The sequence below is a fragment of the Oryza sativa genome, chromosome 3 (assembly GCF_034140825.1).
Source record: "Oryza sativa Japonica Group chromosome 3, ASM3414082v1".
NCBI lineage: Eukaryota > Viridiplantae > Streptophyta > Magnoliopsida > Poales > Poaceae > Oryza > Oryza sativa.
In genome coordinates, this window is record NC_089037.1 from 5,189,138 (window position 1) to 5,208,683 (window position 19,546).

General features: G+C 47.4%; 1 protein-coding gene and 2 non-coding genes across 3 annotated transcripts; all 3 read right to left on the reverse strand.

The window, feature by feature from the left end:
• Positions 1-8,933: 8,933 nt before the first annotated feature.
• On the reverse strand, positions 8,934-10,124 carry LOC4331951 (transcription repressor OFP8). Its single transcript, XM_015774649.3, has one exon. It carries the CDS (start codon positions 9,939-9,941, stop codon positions 9,114-9,116), a length of 828 nt encoding a protein of 275 aa, XP_015630135.1. The 5' UTR covers positions 9,942-10,124; the 3' UTR covers positions 8,934-9,113.
• Positions 10,125-17,293: 7,169 nt separating this feature from the next.
• Positions 17,294-17,381, reverse strand: LOC112938377 (small nucleolar RNA R16). The gene has a single exon (XR_003241576.1). It is a non-coding gene; the product is annotated as a small nucleolar RNA R16 (small nucleolar RNA).
• Positions 17,382-17,474: 93 nt separating this feature from the next.
• On the reverse strand, positions 17,475-17,565 carry LOC112938379 (small nucleolar RNA R16). The gene has a single exon (XR_003241578.1). It is a non-coding gene; the product is annotated as a small nucleolar RNA R16 (small nucleolar RNA).
• Positions 17,566-19,546: the final 1,981 nt, after the last annotated feature.

Sequence of the window (19,546 nt, forward strand, 5' to 3'; positions counted from 1 at the left end):
TGCGTATTTAAGTCGGTTTTTAAGTTCGTTTGCTTTTGTAAATACATAAAAAAATCATATAAGAAATTTTTTTTAAAAAACTCGTATGCTAACTTGAGATGATTGGACTCCTAATTGCAGCTCATGATTTTCTAAAAAAATATATATCCAAACGAGTTCTCGTAGTAGATTTCATTTTAACTAAAATGTATATAAAAAATAATAAAATTAAAATAACATTTACACGTTGCAACGCACAGTAGCCATACTAGAAATCTAGAATAGACGCACGCGACGATGGAAGGATGGCGATGCCGAGTTGCCGATCGAGACGGGAGTACGGGACCGTGTAGAGCGGCCTTGTGCCGGCTGTGGCCGCCCGGTCTTTTTCCGTGATACTCGGTGCCGAAGGAAGTACGTGTATGGTAGGATTCGTTTCCGAGTTGTGATCCAAACGTGGCCGCCCATAACACGCCATGTACGAAACACATGGAGCTGCAGGCTAGCTATTTACTCCTGTTGGCTGTTGCAACACGTGGTTGTAGTAGACCTTGTAGGTGTATGCAGGTACGGATTACTGGGCCACCTACGTACATCGGTCGTCCGTGCACGAATGATCGGTCTTGTCGGTCGGTCGATGCAGCGAACTGTTGTTGTGATCAGTGTTATGGTAGGAAGTAGTAGTAGTAGGAATCGGCAAAGTTGCTCGTGCAAATCGTGCACGGAATATATCGAGCTGCTACCCCTCGCTGTCTGATATTGATGGATCATGCGTGCTTATTTAGTCTGAACAGATCAAGCGGAGCTTATCTACAGCGGCCATAATGCGGTATGATCATTCATTACTCTACCGTCGATAGGATAGGACTGTTCTCCTAACTTTCACGTCTGTATTTAATACAGTGATCGCTCCTAGCTTTTCTATATATTCAGTGTTCGTGCAGGTTACTCATCGTGTAAGCTGATATATCCAGGTTCACATGCATCTGTGGATGTAACAGTGGCAATCAACCTCAACTCCACGAGTGATCAGTACGTATATGTCCACGACGTGGAAGGGCATGCGCAGTGCATTGTATTCCGTACACCGTATAATTCGTGCATGCTTGTAGCATTAAATGGATTAGACGGCGCAACAATACAACTATATCGCAAAAACGGAGGCGATCGAACGAAGTGAGCCGTTACGTTTCATTTCAGAGACGACGCATCTATACGTACGTGGGGGATGCACTGAAAGCTGCCAGAACGGCAGCCGGCCAGCACGCCGTTCTTTTTGGGGAAAGCAAGCATTGCCATGACGCATATAGGTCGGCAGGCACCGATCTCTGCAGGGAGTTTCGGAGGTGACGTCATTCGATCTTTATGATGAGGACTAGCTAGCCATGCAATCGAATTTTGTGCATGAACTCATCGGGGTCGTTATTGGCTTCTTGCTAATGGGATAACTTTGTGTTGGAAGAACAACCCTACCGATAAGAGTTGATACTTCAATCAAACTGAGACTTCAATCTAAGACCACCCAAGCGCAATAGGATGTGAATTACCGAGTCGATTCATCATCAGACTGAAGATCTGAAAGGTCGCGTGTTCGATCCACGCTCACCGCATTAATGTTTTGAGCGAAATCTAGCCCATGTTCTCATGTTTAGCACTCTTTCTTCTTGGGCCCCAGAAATTTTTTAAGATCGCGGGTGGCCCATGTTTAGCAGTCTTTCTTCTCTGGCCCATGTTCCCATTCTTCTTCGGCCGAATTATTTTAAGATCGCGAATTCTGGCCCATGTTCCCATGTTTAGCAGTCTTTCTTCTGGGCTTCTGGCCCATAGTCCCAAAATAGTATTGTAGGCTGTTTTGGCTAATGTGACACTGCAAGCAGAAACATATAACAAGCGATTTTTTAACTCACTTCAACTCAATTGTTCTCTTTTCTCTCGCCGTTCTTGTTTTTTTATTCAGAAAGTTTACAAAGTGCAAAGTGTACCGACAGTAACGCAAAGAAATAGAGACTTAGTAACGGCAAAGAAATAGTATGCCCCAACAGAAAAGCACAACCTATATGTGTGCTAGACTATACTAAGGGCTTGCTTGATAAAGCTCCAACTCCTAAAGTTTGCTTTCATAGTTGGGTTCGGAGTAGAGTTGTAGAGCTGTCTAAACCTAACTCCATCTCTTCAGTTCATTTTGTGAGAGAGCTCTACCTAACTCCGCTCCCATTTTAGGTGTAGCTAAAACTGTTTGGCTGAGCTCCAGTTTCAGGAAAGATGGAGTTGGAGTAAGAGTTGTGCTAAACATGCCCAAAGAAAACACAAAACACCCTCTGTTTAAAAAATTCAATTCGTACTATGTTTGGATTCATAACTAGGATTGATAATTTTTTAAGGGATAAAGGAATTAGAAATTAAACTACCATATCCATATATGGTATGCATCCATATCAACTAGTTCTTTTTATATTTAATTATATTTTAGACATGTTAACAAACCTTTTTTACAAATAAATTATTGAGGAAACTTATTCTAGAAATATAGTATTTTCTCGGCGCTAACGTCATTGCCATCGTGGTACAACGTGACACACCAGTCCCTCGTCATCCAAGAAAGCTAATGCCATTGACACCGTCATATTGGGAGTACAACTTCAATAATGTTGGTGTCGAAAAAAAAGTATATCTTCAGAATTTTTTTAAGAAACTATTTATAAAATAATTTTTTAAAAAGGTCTAAAATGTAAAAAAATGCTGCCCATATCAATGATGCTCACCAAGCGAGCCGTATCACATGATGATTTTCCCTCTTTGAGGATAGAGTCACAGAACTCCTAAAATTCGGAGGGACAATTGCATCTTCAACCACTTTCTGTTCCACACGAATCAGGGAAGAACCCTCAAGGCCAGTAGGCAACCAAGTGGTGTGGTCTACCACTGATGTTTCTAATTTTTTCAAACTTTTAATTTTTTTTGTAAAAGAAAAAGTCCAATTTACACCCCGAAGTCTTATGTTCGTCTAAAATATGCCGTGAACTATAAAACTGTGTATAATACACCATGCAAGTATTCAACTATCAAAGTATCAATACCGTATATTTTACACCCTATGGTTGTTTTAGACTGGTTTTGCAATCCATGTCTGCATTGGTCCCATCTTTCCCCCTAAGTTCGCTGAGGAGCAGACGAAGCCGGCGAGCTCCCTCCCTCCATCAGTTCCGTCCCCGCCATCCTCCCACCCCCTTCTCGTGGGGACTACATCGGCATCCACGACGAGGGGAATAATTAACTATTTGCCACTGGACTCACATGTCATACATTGCGAGTGACAAATCCTTAATTGTCACATCTTAAAAGTGGCAAAAAGTTAAATACCCACGACAAGGTGCAGGGAACGGGATCCAACAGGGTGGCGGCTGGAGCAGCGAGAGATCGAGGAGGTCGTCACCGTATCCCTCACGAAACACGATCTAACCTCACCGGAGCCAGCACGGGGAGAAGTCATCCTTGTGGAGCGTCGCCGTCGCATGGTGATCGAGAGTGAGGAGTTGGTCGGAGGGAGAGCTCGAGCGGCACAACCACATTTAGAAGTCATCCCTGTGAAGACGGCAGCCGGAATGGGAGATGAACCGTGAGCTTGTGTTGGCCAATAGGAGGGGGAACGGGAGGGGGAGGGGGATTTGGAGCTTATCGTTTGTTTGAAGGGTAAAGGGGAGCTCGAGCTTGCTAGCGATAACCTGCATGCGTCCATATCCGTTTCCGCTACGATGGCAGTGCCATGGCCCTTGCATTGATCGACGAGCAGGTCGGTGGCCGCATCTACCGCGTAGAGGGGTACACGCGCCTCTATCTTATCTGAACTTGTACCCACCCTGTCTTCTTTGATCTCAGCCGAGGGGACTAGCTTTGTCGTCCTCTTCAATGGCGGGGGAGTAGAGGGAGGGAGGAGAAATGAGCGCATTGGTGGAGGTCGGGCTATGCGATGAAAAAACGGAAGTCGGTGGCTGATGAATGTGGAAATTGGGGGCGATGCGTCCAGCTCCTACTCTGCAAGCTCTGCTTCCGGCGAGTCCTAGGCTTGGTTGCGTGAAAGTGAGAGGGGAAGGAGATAGCAGGAGAAGAAGACAGAATGAGAGAGTGACATGTGGAACACATAATCTTTTTATATTTTTGATACCGAGTAGATTGCCACATCAGTGCCACGTTGGCCATAGCCAAGTTACAAAACCATTCAGAGGGTAAACTACACGGTATAAAAAGTTAGGGGGTGTAAAAATATCCAGTTTTATAGTTTGAGATGTATTTTAGACAAACATAAGAGTTTGAGGATGTAAAATAGACTTATCTCTTTCAAAATTAAATCATCCAAAACGTATTTCCAAATATGAACCTTTTGTTCACACCAACAAAAGTGACATGGAGAAACAATACTGCTACACCACTTTATTTGGCGTGGGAAAATTATTTCGCCACATCATCCATATATGGCAAGAGAAAAACAAAACTGTCACACCAACTATTGGTGACGTGATAATATTGTTTCGTCGAGTTAGGTAGGGTGATGTGGTAAAAGTGTTCAAATTTCTAAATAAGTATTGAGCTGGTCTATTTTTAAAAATTTAAAATTCAGAAAATAATAAAATTTCACTCCTACACGAGTACTGCTACTCCGTTAGTAGATCTGAATGCCTAGGCGCATGCATGCTGGGTAGGTCTACTGTTATGTTGAAGCATATGGGTCCCTTGCAATGCCTTCAGGTCGCCGCTTTCCTCATTGCTATCAGTGCGGCAATGCATATCATCTTTAGGATTCTGCGTCTCGACGTAAAGGCTGGCCGGCCGGCCGGCCGGCCGCGGCTCCGTCCGATGCTCCAATTGGACAGATGGAACACTTGTGATGGAAAAGTATGTCCATATTAGAAATGGCACTGTACGAATGTATTGCTAGTAAAAAACATGTCTTATCTTTGAGCACATTACATTAGATCATGGAATAGTGGCCCTGTTTAGATTTTAACTTTTTTCTTCAAACTTCTAACTTTTTTGTCACATCGAACTTTCCTACAGATATAAACTTTCAACTTTTTCGTCACATCATTTTAGTTTCTTTGAACATCTAATTTTAGCGTGAAACTAAACACAACCAGTATTACGGACTTGTTCAAAATTTAAGATTTCGAGTAAAACCGTTAGTGAATTCGGCGGACAATATCAATCACAGTATGAAACAATTAAAGTCAACAGGAGGTGAAACCATAATCCACCACAGTCCACAATTCGAATATGCGTGGGACCGTGACGAACTACTCCATCAGACGATGAAAACCGATACTAGTACTGTACATAGAGTATCTTATTCGGTGCGGACAGACTAGCTAATGCTTAGACTGTAGCACTTATTTTTTTTCGCGGGGCTTAAACTGTAGCATTTCAGTAGAGCGACCGACGAGTAGAATTATATGATCTGCTGAGTGCTGACAAGGGTTTAAAAAGGGATCGAATCGCCATACGATGTACACACGCTCTAGATTTTGATCGTATAAATGGTAGTACGTACCCTGAATATTACAGTACGGTGATGCATTTCGTTTAAACACGTTCGATCTGCGATCACCAATTTCCCGTCCTATCAGCGGAATTACTCCATTGTCCGTGGCCAAATGCGCGCGCGAGTGCTCAAACAACACCGCCGCGCCGAGAAGCGGCACTACTGCTCGATGCCGCTCGATCTCTCGTCGCGAGCACAGCACGATCGAAATTGTAGAGTACTACTACTACGAACGCAGTGTTTTCGGAGAGTAACTATATCTATGGCGCCATATTTTTCACCAAAAAATAGTCGGTATGTATTTACATTATAAGTCTCTAAATTACATATGTAATTTTAGTGTATTTATGATGTAAGTTCTAAAATTACATATGTAAGTCATAAAATTACATATATAATTTTAGTGTATTACAATGTAAGTTTCAAAATTACATATGTAAGTAGATATGAATAGAAGAGATGCTAGTGCAAATTCAATGGGAAACTAATATATAACAGGAGCAATAGGTTCGTAATACAAAGAGATAGAATAAATACAGACTTAGCAAATCAAACATTCTTTAAATCAATCTACATGGGTCAAATTGACCAACTGTGATCAAGCTAATTTTATGTCTGTCATAAATATAGCACGTCCGTTTCTTTTTGCTGGGAGAAAGATACCTGGCTCAATCCATGATGTATGATGATGCGGGATGCGCTCTCCGACACGCAAGAACGAGCAGCACTGGAAATTTGAGAGAGAAACAGGGAATCCTCACAGGAGGTCAAGGGCGCGCGTGAATAAAGACGCTTTGAGATCTTCAGACGCTGGCAAATGCCCATTGCTTGCATTGCATCTCTATAGACTATGCATGTCGCATCAAATCATATCACATCAACTGCTTCACTTTCTTTCTATACACAGGCCTTTCTAGGTCGATTTCTAAATGATTCCTATAGGATGCGTGGCGCTCGCTTAATTTGCGTCGAATTTCGAACGGAATTTCGTCATTTCAACATCTCAAACTCTCGGCCTGGCTAAGCTGATTTTAGTTTTACACTTTTTAGATTAACTTTAAAGTTTATTTTACTAGCTGCTAGGTTTATTTTACTAGTTCTTTTCCCAACTCACCTCTCTCCTCTTCCACACGCATGCTTTTTAAACTGCTAAGCAATACGTTTTTTTTTAAAAAAATTCTATATGAAAGTTGCTCAAAAAATCATATTGATCAACTTTTTTTTTAAAAAAAACTAATAATTATATTATAGGAGCATGTCTAAATTCATAGTAATAGGAAGTGTCACATCCCTCTAAAATTTCTTATATTACTTATATGTAACGTTAAACTTCTCCCGTCTTAAAAAAAAATTCGGCCGATTGTTTTGCCACCCGAAGAGAAAAAAGAGAGAAGAGGAACTTGCTGGAGGTTTGCAAAAACAACCAACAAACCGCAAGGCAAGAAGAGTAAGGCAACTTCGACGCAATCAAGAAGAAAAAAAAGGGAATTAGGCTTTTTCAAAGGAGAAAGACAATGGATGTAAATGGATTTGTAGATTAAAAAATCCGGCTTCTAGTGTGTAAATTTTGATAAAAAATAATTACTTATTCGGTTAATTTCTATTTCAAGCAATCAACATTTAATTTCTCCACCACCTTCTAATCTCGACCAATCAAAATTGTCTATTATTTCCTTTTATATTGGATATTTTATTCCCAATAAAAACTCTAGAAATGGTTATACGTTTGAAGGAGGAAGTATCGAGTACGAACAGCTTAATTAATTACTCGACATAACCTAAATGAGAAATGCAACCAAGTAAACCAAGTAATGAGTTACTACTAATAATTAAGATTATTTCATTATATTCAAAATTATGGAAGTTTTTAGTGCTTTTATGACACTGCTGGAGAACTTATCTTTGATGGATCGATCAGAAACTACAATAGTCCCAGTTCCAAAAATAACCGGGACTAAAAATCATCTTTAGCACCGGTTGAAAAGCCCCCCGACATTTTATGATCTTTAGTCCCTTTTAGTAACGGTTGAAAACGTGTCCGTCCCCCTACTCCCATCTACTCTTTTTATTCCTGGTTGAAACCACCAACCAGGACTAAAAATCACCGCAGAGTATATAATCCCTAACACTTATCCTCTAGCAACCACTTCTTCCTTTATCATTCTCCTCTCTTTTCTTATCCTCTCCCTTTCTCTCTCTATTCTATCATATCACTGCCGGTCCCTTTTCTCTCTTCTATTGCAGACGCGCTTGGGGACTAGGGCAGAGGGCGAGCGAGGCGGGCGGCGGCCGGCGCGGAGGGGCGCGCAGTGGCTCGGCGGCGCGGATGGCCGACGGCCGGTGCGGAGGGGCGCAGCGGAAGGCCGCGCGGCGCTCGGCGGCTGGAGAAGGGCGGAGCCGCGTCAGCGGTGGCAGGCGGAGGTGCGGCGGGAGGAGGCAGGCGGCGGGCGGCGGCGGCTGGCCACGTGCGATGCGGTGGTGGGTGTTGGCGATGTGTCGATTTTTTTTCGCTATTCTAATACATGACGATTTTGTGAATTTGTGTTGTGAGACATTTGATATGTAAATATGTGATGCCAATTTGATTTGTGATAAGCATTCGATATGTGATTTTGTGATATCAATTTGAGTATGTTCGAATTTGTGATTCGATGAGTTTGTAATGTCAATTTGAGTTTGGCGCGAAATCAATATGCAAACAGCAAAAACAATTGAAAAAAAAGAAGAAAAAAGAATTTTAGTCTTGGTTTGGTAACAACAACGGGACTAGTATCAACCGGGACTAAAGAGGATAGCCCTACCCACGTGCGGCTACCATTTTTAGTCCCGGTTGGTGTATATTTAGTCCCGGGTATCTGAACCGTGACTAAAGACCGCTATTAGTCACAGATTCTCCCTCCCAGTTCGCTATCTGGGAGGAAAGGGTTTGTGAACCGGGAGAGAAGATGGTTTCTCCTGTGTGAGTTATAGAAATTTCGAAGAAATTAAAAAAACTTGTAGAATTCGGTCGAAATCCACCTCTGTTTTCATGACATTTGTTTGCTATAGATGGCTTGACAGTGCCCCTTCATAGAACAATAGCCTAGAATTCCGAGGGGTGAAATGGATTGACATCGAGAAACAGTGCCAATGCATTCCACTTCACGTCCCATCACATCGGAGTCACGCTTAGCGACGGTCGGTCCGGTGTTAGCCTTTTTCCGGTCCTGTGTGTTCGAGCTGGCGGTGTGTGTGTTCGAGCTGTCGGTGTGTGGGTGGTGGTATATTTTTCCTTTTTCCTGGTTACGACCCTCCAGGGTTGTAAACTTTTAATTTTTTTCTGCTCTATCAATAGAACTCTACCCCGTCTCGTGCTATTCGTTTAAAAAAAAAATCACATCGGAGTCACGTCGATCCATTGCCCTACCACAAAGAACTGGCATGGAAGAAATGAAAGGCTCCGTAGACACGAACCCAAAAAAAGAAATTTGCTCGTACAGTACTAATGTACATCCGTCTACACGTACTCATACTACCTCTCCATAATCACATCTTAGATACAGCTACTAGTACAGTAATAGGCCTAGTCCGTTGCTATACGTATCACATGCATGTTTGTTTTCTACCGACGGTTTGACACGGTCGCTGCAGCCTTGCAGATCGCAGAGTCGGATGTGACAATGCGGCGCTGCGACGACGTCGGGTTGGAGAAGACGGCCTCCCACACATCGCCGAAGGCGGCGACGATGTCGCGGCGGTGGCGCTGGTGGTTGAGCGCCAGGAAGCACCGCAGGAGGCGCTCGAGGCCGTCGGCGTCGTAGATGGCGCGCCCCACCACCATCTCGGCCATGGACCTGCGGAAGTCGGCGCGGGGGTCGTCGGAGCGCTTCACCACCGCGAAGCTCCCGGCCACCACTACGCCGTCCACCTCGCCGCTGCCGCCGCAGTTCCCGCTCGCGCCGGACGAAGACTCCGTGGTGGTCGACGTCACCAGCGTCTCGGCCTCGCCGCCGCCGACGCCGACGCCGCAGCTGTTCGCGTACGAGTCCTCGTCGCTGGTGAACCATCCGCTGTCCCCCGACGACCCGCTGACGGGGTCCGCCCGACGGTGCAGGCGGCGGCGAGAGCGCCGCAGCCGGCTCCGCGCGTCGATCTTGAGGCGAGGCGTGTGGTCGTCGTCGGTGATCCCGGCGGCCTCGATGACGTGCCACTGCGAGCTCTTAAGCCAGCGGTACGCAGGCGTCCCGCGCGCCGGTGTGAGGTCGTCGGCCGCATAGCCAGCGGCACATGCACCCGGAGGCGGCTGCTGTGGTCGGCGGCGGGGAACACGGCGCGGGCAGCTGCCCGGGAAGAAAGGTGGGTGGTCGGTGGCGAGGAGGGTAGTGGTGGAGGTGACCACGGCGTCCGCCACGGAGGGGGAGCGGCACGAGTGGAAGAGACGCTTGGCCATGGAAGAGGGGGCAACGCTGCGGGGAGTCCGGGAGGGAGGACGGTGGCGTGGACGGTAAGGTGCGGGGGAAGTGGCGTTGGCGGATATTGGCGCAATGGCTCGCCGTGTCTGTGTATATATCGGGAAACGTGTGCGGACGAAGGTTGTGGGTTGGACGGGAAGTCGGGAACCGGCGCAATGGGGTCCGGGTTTTATTGGTGTAGAACTGGGTCATTGGGTGGGAAATGGCCGAATGGAAGTGATCGGTGATATTGACGGTACCTTTGGAGTTTTGCAACCATCCTGAAATAATAGGATTATCTGTAGGACAATTGTGTGGAGTGTGCTATCGTAAACGAGCTCCGTTGACGAAGAACTAACGTGTTGAAAGCAAGTGTTCGGAACGATGGGTTCCAACACGCACGGTGTGTACTGAAAACAGAGCGGTCCATTAACGTATGATTAATTAAGTTTTTTTTTTAAAAATAGATCAATATGATTTTTAAGCAACTTTCGTATAGAATTTTTTTTTTTAAAAAACACAATTTACAGTTTAAAAATTGTGCGCGTGAGAACCGAGGCGGAGGAGCTGGGGGCCAGCAATTCTAAACACTAATATTCCACATTTTCGTATCAACGTCCATTCTACATGTTTGGGCGAGAAAATAAAAAAAAAACCTCGAAACACATGGCTCGAATGAGCTTGTATTGAGTTTGGCTCGATCAACTTAAACTCGTAGTTTTAATAAATAGAGTCAATTTAAGTTTTTAGTTCATGAGCTTAACGAGCCCACTTTAATAAATTGGTTCAACTACTCTATTTCTATCTTGTTTTCTAAAGTTTGTGTGCTGGTTAACTCTTTTTTTCTTTTCTCTTTGCTTCTTCACATTATCATTTAAACATATATGATACTTTGAGATTTGTGCTTAGAACTTTACACTTTTCAGTACTTGCACTTCTCCACCTTCAACGGGTTAGTGTTTTTCTTCTAACCTTGACCCCTGCCTAAAAATTCGCGGCTGGAGCACATTAGGCCAGTGAGTTGCCGTTGCTGCTGCTGCTACTATTCGTGTGGAGGCTGCCACCTGATATGCATCAGCATCATGTGCACAAGTACTGCTTGCTTCTACAATTAGCAGTCATTGAGTGGTGGTGCAGAGAATCCCACGCAACTGATGTTTCCATACTTCCATGCAGCTTGTACCTGGATTCGTGCACGACACACAAAATTGGGCCAGAGTCTGCTTGACAGTATTCGGAAGATTGTTTTTCTACTGTCATCAGCTGCAGTACTCTCCGATCGCCCTGTGGCGTCTGTGCCTACACACAGTGACACGGAGAAGCGTGTCTGCGCTATTCAACGTCCTCTCCCTGGTCGCCCACTGTTACTGTATTACTTTGTGTCAGCATGCGTGGCATCGTGCAACTTCCTACCTTTGCCATCTCAGGGGTGCTTCGCCGTCCACGGCTCGCTTAACGCAAAACGCACGGGCGCACGGCGATCGGGGAGTCCGGACCGCTCCGTGTCGCCGGCAGGTGTGGCGGCATCAGCTGTGCGGGAGATTTCGAAATTTAAAGCTTCCGTTACGCATGTCCTAAGATCTCATACGAGCAGATCTTCTCCACATGAATGTACGGATGCGCCATCGCCAAACTCTGCCGCGGACAGAAAAAGAGGCAGCAACGAAACCTCGCCGAACGAATTGAAGCAGCGCGCAGAGATCGCTCAGCTCGTGTACCCGCACGGCGGGGCGTCCTGCGCAGCGTCGTTTCGCCGTGCAGCGCGCGCGCGACCACAGCACAAACCACATGGACCGCCTACGTTTGGCTCGGCACCCAACCCGGCGGAAGCGAGCGAGCGCAAGCTGCGCTGCGGCTAGCTCTGGTCAGACGCGGCCCGGGGCCGGACTGCAGCCTGCAACACGCTGCGCCTTGCGGTGGATTTGATCGGAGCAGGAGGCGCGCGTACGTGCGTGCGTGCGGATGCGGCCCCTGACCTGTCCGTCTCGACCTGCCTGTGTTTTGTTCGGGCATGCTTGTCGCGTTCGTGTAGCGGTTCTCCAAGTGGATGTAGAGCTGGGTGCTATAGGGTCGGAGAGGGGAAGGTCTTCCGGGTCTCCACTCTTCACCATTGGTTCGTGATCTGATCGTACGACGAGAGGCGGGGTCAATACCGGATTCCAGGCTGCGGCATGAGAACCACGGTGCATTTGCATCAGCCTTGATAGGCTAGCACGCCTTCACCCGATTTCCAGCAGTTCGCTGTTCCATCTTCAACAGTCTCTTAAGTTCGACTCTCCAAATGTCTATTTGTCCAACTCTCCATCTTATTTGTCAAGTCACATTCGTTGTTTACTCTAGCAATTTCTTCATACATCCTCTCTATTTTAAGTCTATAATAGCGGGACCCATGCATCAGCCCCTGTACCCATTCTTCCTCATCTTCCTCCCCCTCTTCCTCTTCTTCTTTCTCTTCCTCTACCTCTTCCCGTTAGCACTCCCGAGACGGCTGGGGACGGCGTGGGCGGCGGACGGCGGCGACGGGCACGGCTGGGGACGGCGGCGGCGGCGCGGCTGGGGACGGCGCGGGCGGCGGTGGCCGACGCGGTTGGCTCCGGCGCCTCGCTCCTCCATGCTATCGCCGTCGTGCGGTTCTTAGCCGTCGCGGACGGCGGCGGCGGGCGCGGCTGGACAGCCGCACCGACAGCGGCCGGCGCGGTTGGCTCCGGCGCCTCGCTCTTCCGTGCCGTCGCCGTCGTGCGGTTCCCGTCGCTGCCTTCTTGCGGGTGCGATGGGGAGAGAGAGATGGGGTGGGAGGGCGAATGGTGGGGCCCACGAATAGCCAGGAGAGTGACTCTCCAAGTTTAGCTAGTGAGGGTGCGATTTAGCCATTCAGATAGCTTAGCTAACATGATAGAGAGGCTGTTGAAGGGGATTTTTTCTCCACACTTGTTAAAATTTAACTTGGCCACTCATCTGTCCATTCTATTGGAGTTGCCCTTATGGGTTAATTGGATTCATGCCATTAAAAATTTGTTTGTTTTGAAATATACCATTAGTATTTAACTATTTATAACCATGCCATTATAATTTCTTGATTATTGGGTATATGCTACTACTTATCCCTTAACTACATTTTCTAATTTTTCTGGACAGAATTGCCCCCATCTTCTTCCTTGGTCCTCTCCTCTCTGTCCATATTGTTCATCTTCTTCACCACAGCACCACGGCATCTGAATTGAATGGCGGGACTAAATGGTGGCGCAGACGTGGTAGCAAGTGGAGTCCTACGCACTCCTTGCCGCCGGGCGCCACCCCTTGACCCACCGCCGCTGCCAGATATCGCCAATTCCTCAGAGACACGCCGCCCTCCGCCTACTGCACGCCCTCCGTCTACTGTTGCTATTGCTGGTGCTCGCCGTGGCCACCACAGCAGCTGGCCGACACGCTGCTGGAGTGGAAGGTTGGCCTGCAAGACGACGCGGCTGCGCTGTCCGGGTGGAGCCAGGGCGCGTCGGCATGCCAATGGCGTTACGACGAGGAAACACAGCGGCGCGAGCGAGCGACAGGGTGGGGGGGGGGGGGGGGGAGGGGGACGGCGGCGCCATGGCGGATTGTTGCAGCCTAATCGAGTTCCTCCATGCGTTCGAGCACCACAGCAGGGCGGTGGACTCCACCGTGGCATGCTCCTCCCGATCCAGGCGGACCGGGTCGTCGTCGTGCGGGTCACCCACGGCGTTCTGCGACCACTTGCCGATGGCCGTGGTCGACGCGGTTGTGCTCCTCAGTGTGTTCGCTGCCCTGGGTTTCCTCGTGGTGCCCTACGTGAAGCTGCGGATCTAGGGGTTGGGGCTCGGTGGCAATCTTCACAGCGCTCCCGGTGTGGACCGAGCTCGACCTCAACGGGAACAACTTCGTCGGCGCAGTCGAGGAGCAGCGGGAAGGCATCGCCAACGACGGGATTTGGGTCTGAGAGGAGCATGAACAGAGAAAGTGGATAGGATAAGGGAAGAGAGAGGTAGAAGATGAGGCTATTTTCGTCCAATACACGTAAAATACGTATCCTAGTGGCACCACTGAGATTCAAATAAGTAACAATGGTATCGTTACAAATACATAAATATCAATGATATATTTTGAAAGCGGCAAAATTTTAATGGCATGAATCCAATTAACCATATTATTTATTGAAGGGAAAATTGCAAAAACCACCTCATAAATCACTTGAAATTTGACATTCCACCGCACAAGTCATTTTGTTACAAATACCCACCCCCTACTTAGTTTTGTTGCAAAAACCACCCTAATTCATACACGTACTTAATCAAATCATTTTGATATCGCTGATGTACGGTTATCACAAGCTAAGCTAGCCAAGTCAATGTTGTCCAAGTGTTTGCATTAGACTTATTTTCTATATTTGATTGAACTTTTTTTTTTCATACAGCGAAACTCCGTGCGACAACGTTTAAGCTCTCTTCTGCAGTTTTATTTGTAGAATCTCAAAAAAAAAAAAGTATGAACAATACTCTAGAAGTATTTAATTTTGGTAAAGACCATATTAACAGCTCACATTTTATGAAATCATATTGATTTGATTAAATGTGTTTATCGGGGTGGTTTTTACAACAAAACTGAGTATGTGGGTGGACATTTACAACAAAATAACTTATAGAGGGTGAAATATCAAACTACTTCAAGTGACTTATGGGGTGTCTTTTGCAATTTTCCCTTTATTGAATTATTGGAGTGCCTGTCTATGCTGGAGTTTCGAGGTTAGCTGTCGTGTCACATAGGATCGGTCCTGTGCGAATCAATGCTCCTTCAAGTGGAGTACTTCCTCTGTACCCCAAAAAAGATAAACCCCGGTTTCCGTGTCCAACGTTTGACCGTCCATCTTATTTAAAAAAATTATAAAAAAATTAAAAAGACAAGTCACGCATAAAATATTAATCATATTTTATTATCTAACCATAATAAAAATACGAATTATAAAAATATTTCATATAAGACGGACAGTTAAAGTTGAACACGGAAACCCAGAGTTTGCCTTTTTTTTTTCTAAACGGAGGGAGTACTATCTTCCATGCAAGCCGCAATCAACAGAGTTTATGTTCATATAAGCATATGCCCCTTCTAGGTATGGGTGTTTTTTCTCCAATAAGTTGATGAGATGCACTCATGCACCTGATAAATATTGGCGTCTTGCATCATCCGAAACAAGTTTCAGCCCACCTGAGTATAAGTACGGCCACTTTGTTGAGTGGCCGAAAAGATGACAGTAATAAGTTCACCGGAGGTCCCTCAACTTAACAGCGAGATTTTCTAATGAACCTTAACCGCAAAATCAGAAATCTTCGCCCCTCAACTTTACAAACCATCTAATGTGGGTCCTAAGGCAGTATACATGGCTGGTATTGATGATGTGGCATCCTAATCAGCAAAAAAATATTTAAATAAACATGTGGGAGCCCACATGTCAGTGAGAAAATGATGTGGGCCCAACATCTCTCTTTTTTTTTTCTTTTTCTCTTCTCTTCTCAACTTCTCAGCTCTTACGCGCAGGCGGGAAGATGGCGGCCGACGGCGGAGCGGGCGCAGTTGCCGGCGCAGCGGGAGCTGCGGCGCGCGGGGAAGAAGCGGGAGAGAGGGAGAGGAGGCGGCCGGCGCCAGAGAAGGGGAGAGAGGCGGCCGGCGCGACCGCCTGCGACGGCGGGAGCGGCAGCCGGCGCACGCCTCTCCCCATCCGGAGCCACGGCGGGTTAGCAAGCGAACGGCGTACTCGCTATCGCCAGCCATGCCGCCTCCACGGCGCCGCGCACCTCCTCGGCGCGACACCGGCAGAGGATGCGGAGGAGAGCGGCCGGGGTGGACGCGTGCGCCGATGGGAGCGCCGGGAGAGGGCTCGACGACGAGCAGGCGGATGGGCAGGCCGTCGATGCTCCGCTGCCGCTTCGCCTGCTTCCGGAACACGCCGCGGAACCCGCCACGGAACGCGCGTCTGTCCAGCCGACGCATCGCCTCCGGCGTCCGCTCCTTCGGCGGCACCGTCCCCAGCTGCCTCATCTGCCTCCGGCCGCCGCTGTTGTCGTAATGAAACACCCATTAATTAGTTTGCACGCTGCGTGCAGCTAGCTTGCCAACCGGATTCATGGGGTTGTCCACCATGCCCTGCCCGACCATGGGCTGGTCCAACACGGGAGGATGCCGTGCTTCTCCAGCTGCCCACGCAGCCCGACGCCGCTGAACATCAGCAGCTGCAGGCCGCTCAGCATCAGCAGCTGCAGGCTCCCCAGCGTCCCGGTGTGGTCGCGTGCGCCGATGGGAGCGCCGGGAGAGGGCTCGGCGGCGAGCGGGAGAATGGGCAGGGAAGGGTCGAGCTACGGCCTGCAGGTGGCTGCGGCCGCCGCCCGCCGCAGGCTGCGCTCTCCGCCGCTCCGCGTGCCTGCTCGCCCGCCGTCGCCGCTAGTAGCCGCGCTCGCCTATCGCTGCCTGCCGCCTGCTTCGTTCTCCAACGCTCCATCTGCCTGCTTGTCCGCCGTCGGCATTCGCAGCCACGCTTGACCGTCGCTGCTCGTCTTGCCTGCTTCGCAGCCGCCGACTCCGCTCTCCGCCGCCGCCGCTCCGGCCGCTTGCCGCCGCGGCGACTGCTGCAGCTCTCCCCTCTGCGGCAAGAAAAGGGAAAAGAGAAGAAGAAAGAGAGAGGAAGAGGATGACGCTGACAAGTGGGCCCTTACTATTTCCTTCTCACTTAAATGTGGGTCCCATATTATTATTTTTATTTTTTTCTAACTAGGATGCAACGTCAGTGAAACCAGACTTTTTTTTTTTGACGGTTTTACATAATTAAGAGGTACACATTTCTGGTTTTGTGGTTAAGAGATCTCAACAAATCTCGCTAAATCTCGCTGTTAAGTTGAGGGACCTCGGATGAACTTATTCCATGACAGTTTGATCAGTGGAATAACTGGGCCAGATAAGTGCAGGCCCAACTGCTTCTCCACCAACAGAATAGTTGCAAGCCTAGCTGGCTCTCGGGCAGGTTAGCAATGTACAACAGCTTCGGTATCAGTCCACATTTTTTCACTTCAATTTGCAGTGCTGAAGTTCAGAGCAATACTACTACCTCCGGTCCACAATTTTCACTTAAATTTGCAAATATTGAACTTCAGAGCCAGTCCAAACTTTGCCAATCCAGTGTCACCGTATCTTACACTTTTTCATAGCAAATGTTTTCCAAGGTTTTGAGAATATACAAACTTAGCAAATTGATAAATTGGGAATGTGCCCAACCATCATTATTTCTCCCAAACAACAGATAAAATCAAGAAGATACAACGCACAGTTCGATGAGGAAACATAACACATGATGAGTGGCATCAGATAATAAGCGGAGATGTTTGTCCACACATCAAAGATTCAGTGTGTAGGATAAGATTGTTTTCAAATCATTTGCCACCATTTGACCTATACGAAGATTCATAAATTTGCAACAAATGAGGCCACGGGCAATTCGAAAGAAAAAAAAAAGAAGCAACAATTTGTGACTACATGAAGGCATCAGATAATAAGCGGAGATTATTGGTCCACACATGGAAATTTCCATTGAGTGATAGCATATAAATGTTCACATCACTTGCCGACGGGAAGAAAACGTGATTCAGGTATTCATAAATAGAAAAAAAAACTTGAATAAACACGTCTGTAAGAAAAACATTTCGATTAAACCATTTGACACCAGAGCAATGCAAACTGCTGCAAAGGGTTGGTAAGTTAACCGTGTAGATATGGGCACCCGCTTTGTCTCCAGTGATTTGGAACCAATCTGAAGAGAAAGTAAGCTAAGCGCCAGTATGATATGAAGAGAGAAAAATAGAACAAAAAAAACAAGTTGTTGAGAGCTCAGAATGATGCATAATACAATCATAGACATTGATCTCAGATGTCCAGACATAGAAATAATAAAGCATCCTCATCAGAGCACCTATTCTCAAGGGAGAAAGCAATTTGCGTATAAAAGGAAGAAGAAATAAGAAGACCGAATAGAGGTGATGGTTTCCCTCGGATGCCAATCCAGATGGAAGGCATGGAAACTGCAGACATATCAACATGGCATCAGTTCAGACCGCCCGTCTGCTTGTACTCTCTTCATCGAGAAAGATCAAACACCACATGTACAGCCCTTGAAAGTTGAAACAAACGAGAAATAATACTACCTACATGAGCAATAACAACATCTAGAAAGACGAACTAAATCAGACATAGCGAGGAGCAACACGAGCGGCCGCCGCCGCCGCGGCGGTGTCGAGGACGACGAGGAGAGGAAGGCGGTTGAGTTGTCGTCGAAGGTGGGGGTTGTATATAGACGAAGGGGAATTAGGGTTTCTTCTCGAGATGGGCTTTGGGCCCAAATAGGAGTGACGCAGTAGGCCGGCGATTAGATTGGGTCTGTTACGAAATTAGGCTCTCTCTTTTTTCTTTTTCCTGAAGGAGATCGCGGCCACGTGCCGCGAAAATGACCTGTGTGTAGGGGGTGAAAACGGTACGAAAACAGATGAAAACAACCTTTATCATTTTCGTTTTCATATTTTTTTCGGAATCGGAAACCCCAGAAACGAAAACGGAAACGAATATTATCGAAAACGAAAACGGAGCGAAAACGAACCGGTGTGGATACGGTAACGAAAATTTATCGGAATACAAAACCCCTCAAACTGAGCTCCACAGCAAATATATTCTTCTATAACTTCATATAATTTGCATAACAAATATTCTAAACAAATTACAGCAAAACACTATGGTACAAGGTATAAACTATTAGTGCTTTCACTCCATCATCAGTACATACTACATAGTCATCAATCATCACATATCAGCAACACATATCAGTTCATCAATATTTCAGTACTTGAAGCGTACACAGTAACAAAGAGTGATAGAGGTGGAGCCGTGGAGGTTGAGGAACACCTGCTGCTGCTGGGCTAATGGCTGCTGAAAGGCGAGGCGTCGTGCATCAGTGGTGGTGAGGCTGTCGGCGGTGTGGCCAGTGGCCGGCGTCATCGGTGTCGTCCGCGTCGGCGGCGTCGGCGTCGTTGCCTCGTCGGTGGTGGTGGCGGCTACGAAAATGGTGGGGGCAAGGACGGAGCGAGAGAGAGGAAGGGCGGCGAGACGGCGGGGGCGAGGTCGCGAGGAGCCCACTAGCCGAGGCCGGCAGCCAGGCGGTCGGTGGTGGCGTGCTCGACCCCCTGGAGGCTGGATGCGCCGCCTCTCTCGATCTGTCTCTCTCATCTCTAGCCTCTGTAGGGTTAGCCAGTTAGGGACCTAGGGACTTGGGTTGGGCGGGAACTTGGGGAGGAATTATGGACTATTTGGATGGGCTTTTTTTACTTCGGAAATTCCGACAAACTTTCCGAAATTTTTCCGACCGATTTCGAGTTCCGACGGAAACTGCTATTATCATATTCGATTCTGTTTCCGAAAAAATATTTCCGTTTTTGATTCCGTTTCTGAGAAATTCCGAAAAAATTCCGACCGGTTGATTCCGTTTTCAAAAACAGGTCCGGAATCCGGAAAAATTCCGAACCGTTTTCACCCTACTTGTGTGTGAGGCGGAGAACGCCGCCGC

Bases quoted from the DNA above. Each gene is read 5' to 3' on its own strand.
- LOC4331951 (XM_015774649.3), bottom strand. From the start codon at position 9,941: ATGGCCAAGCGTCTCTTCCACTCGTGCCGCTCCCCCTCCGTGGCGGAC.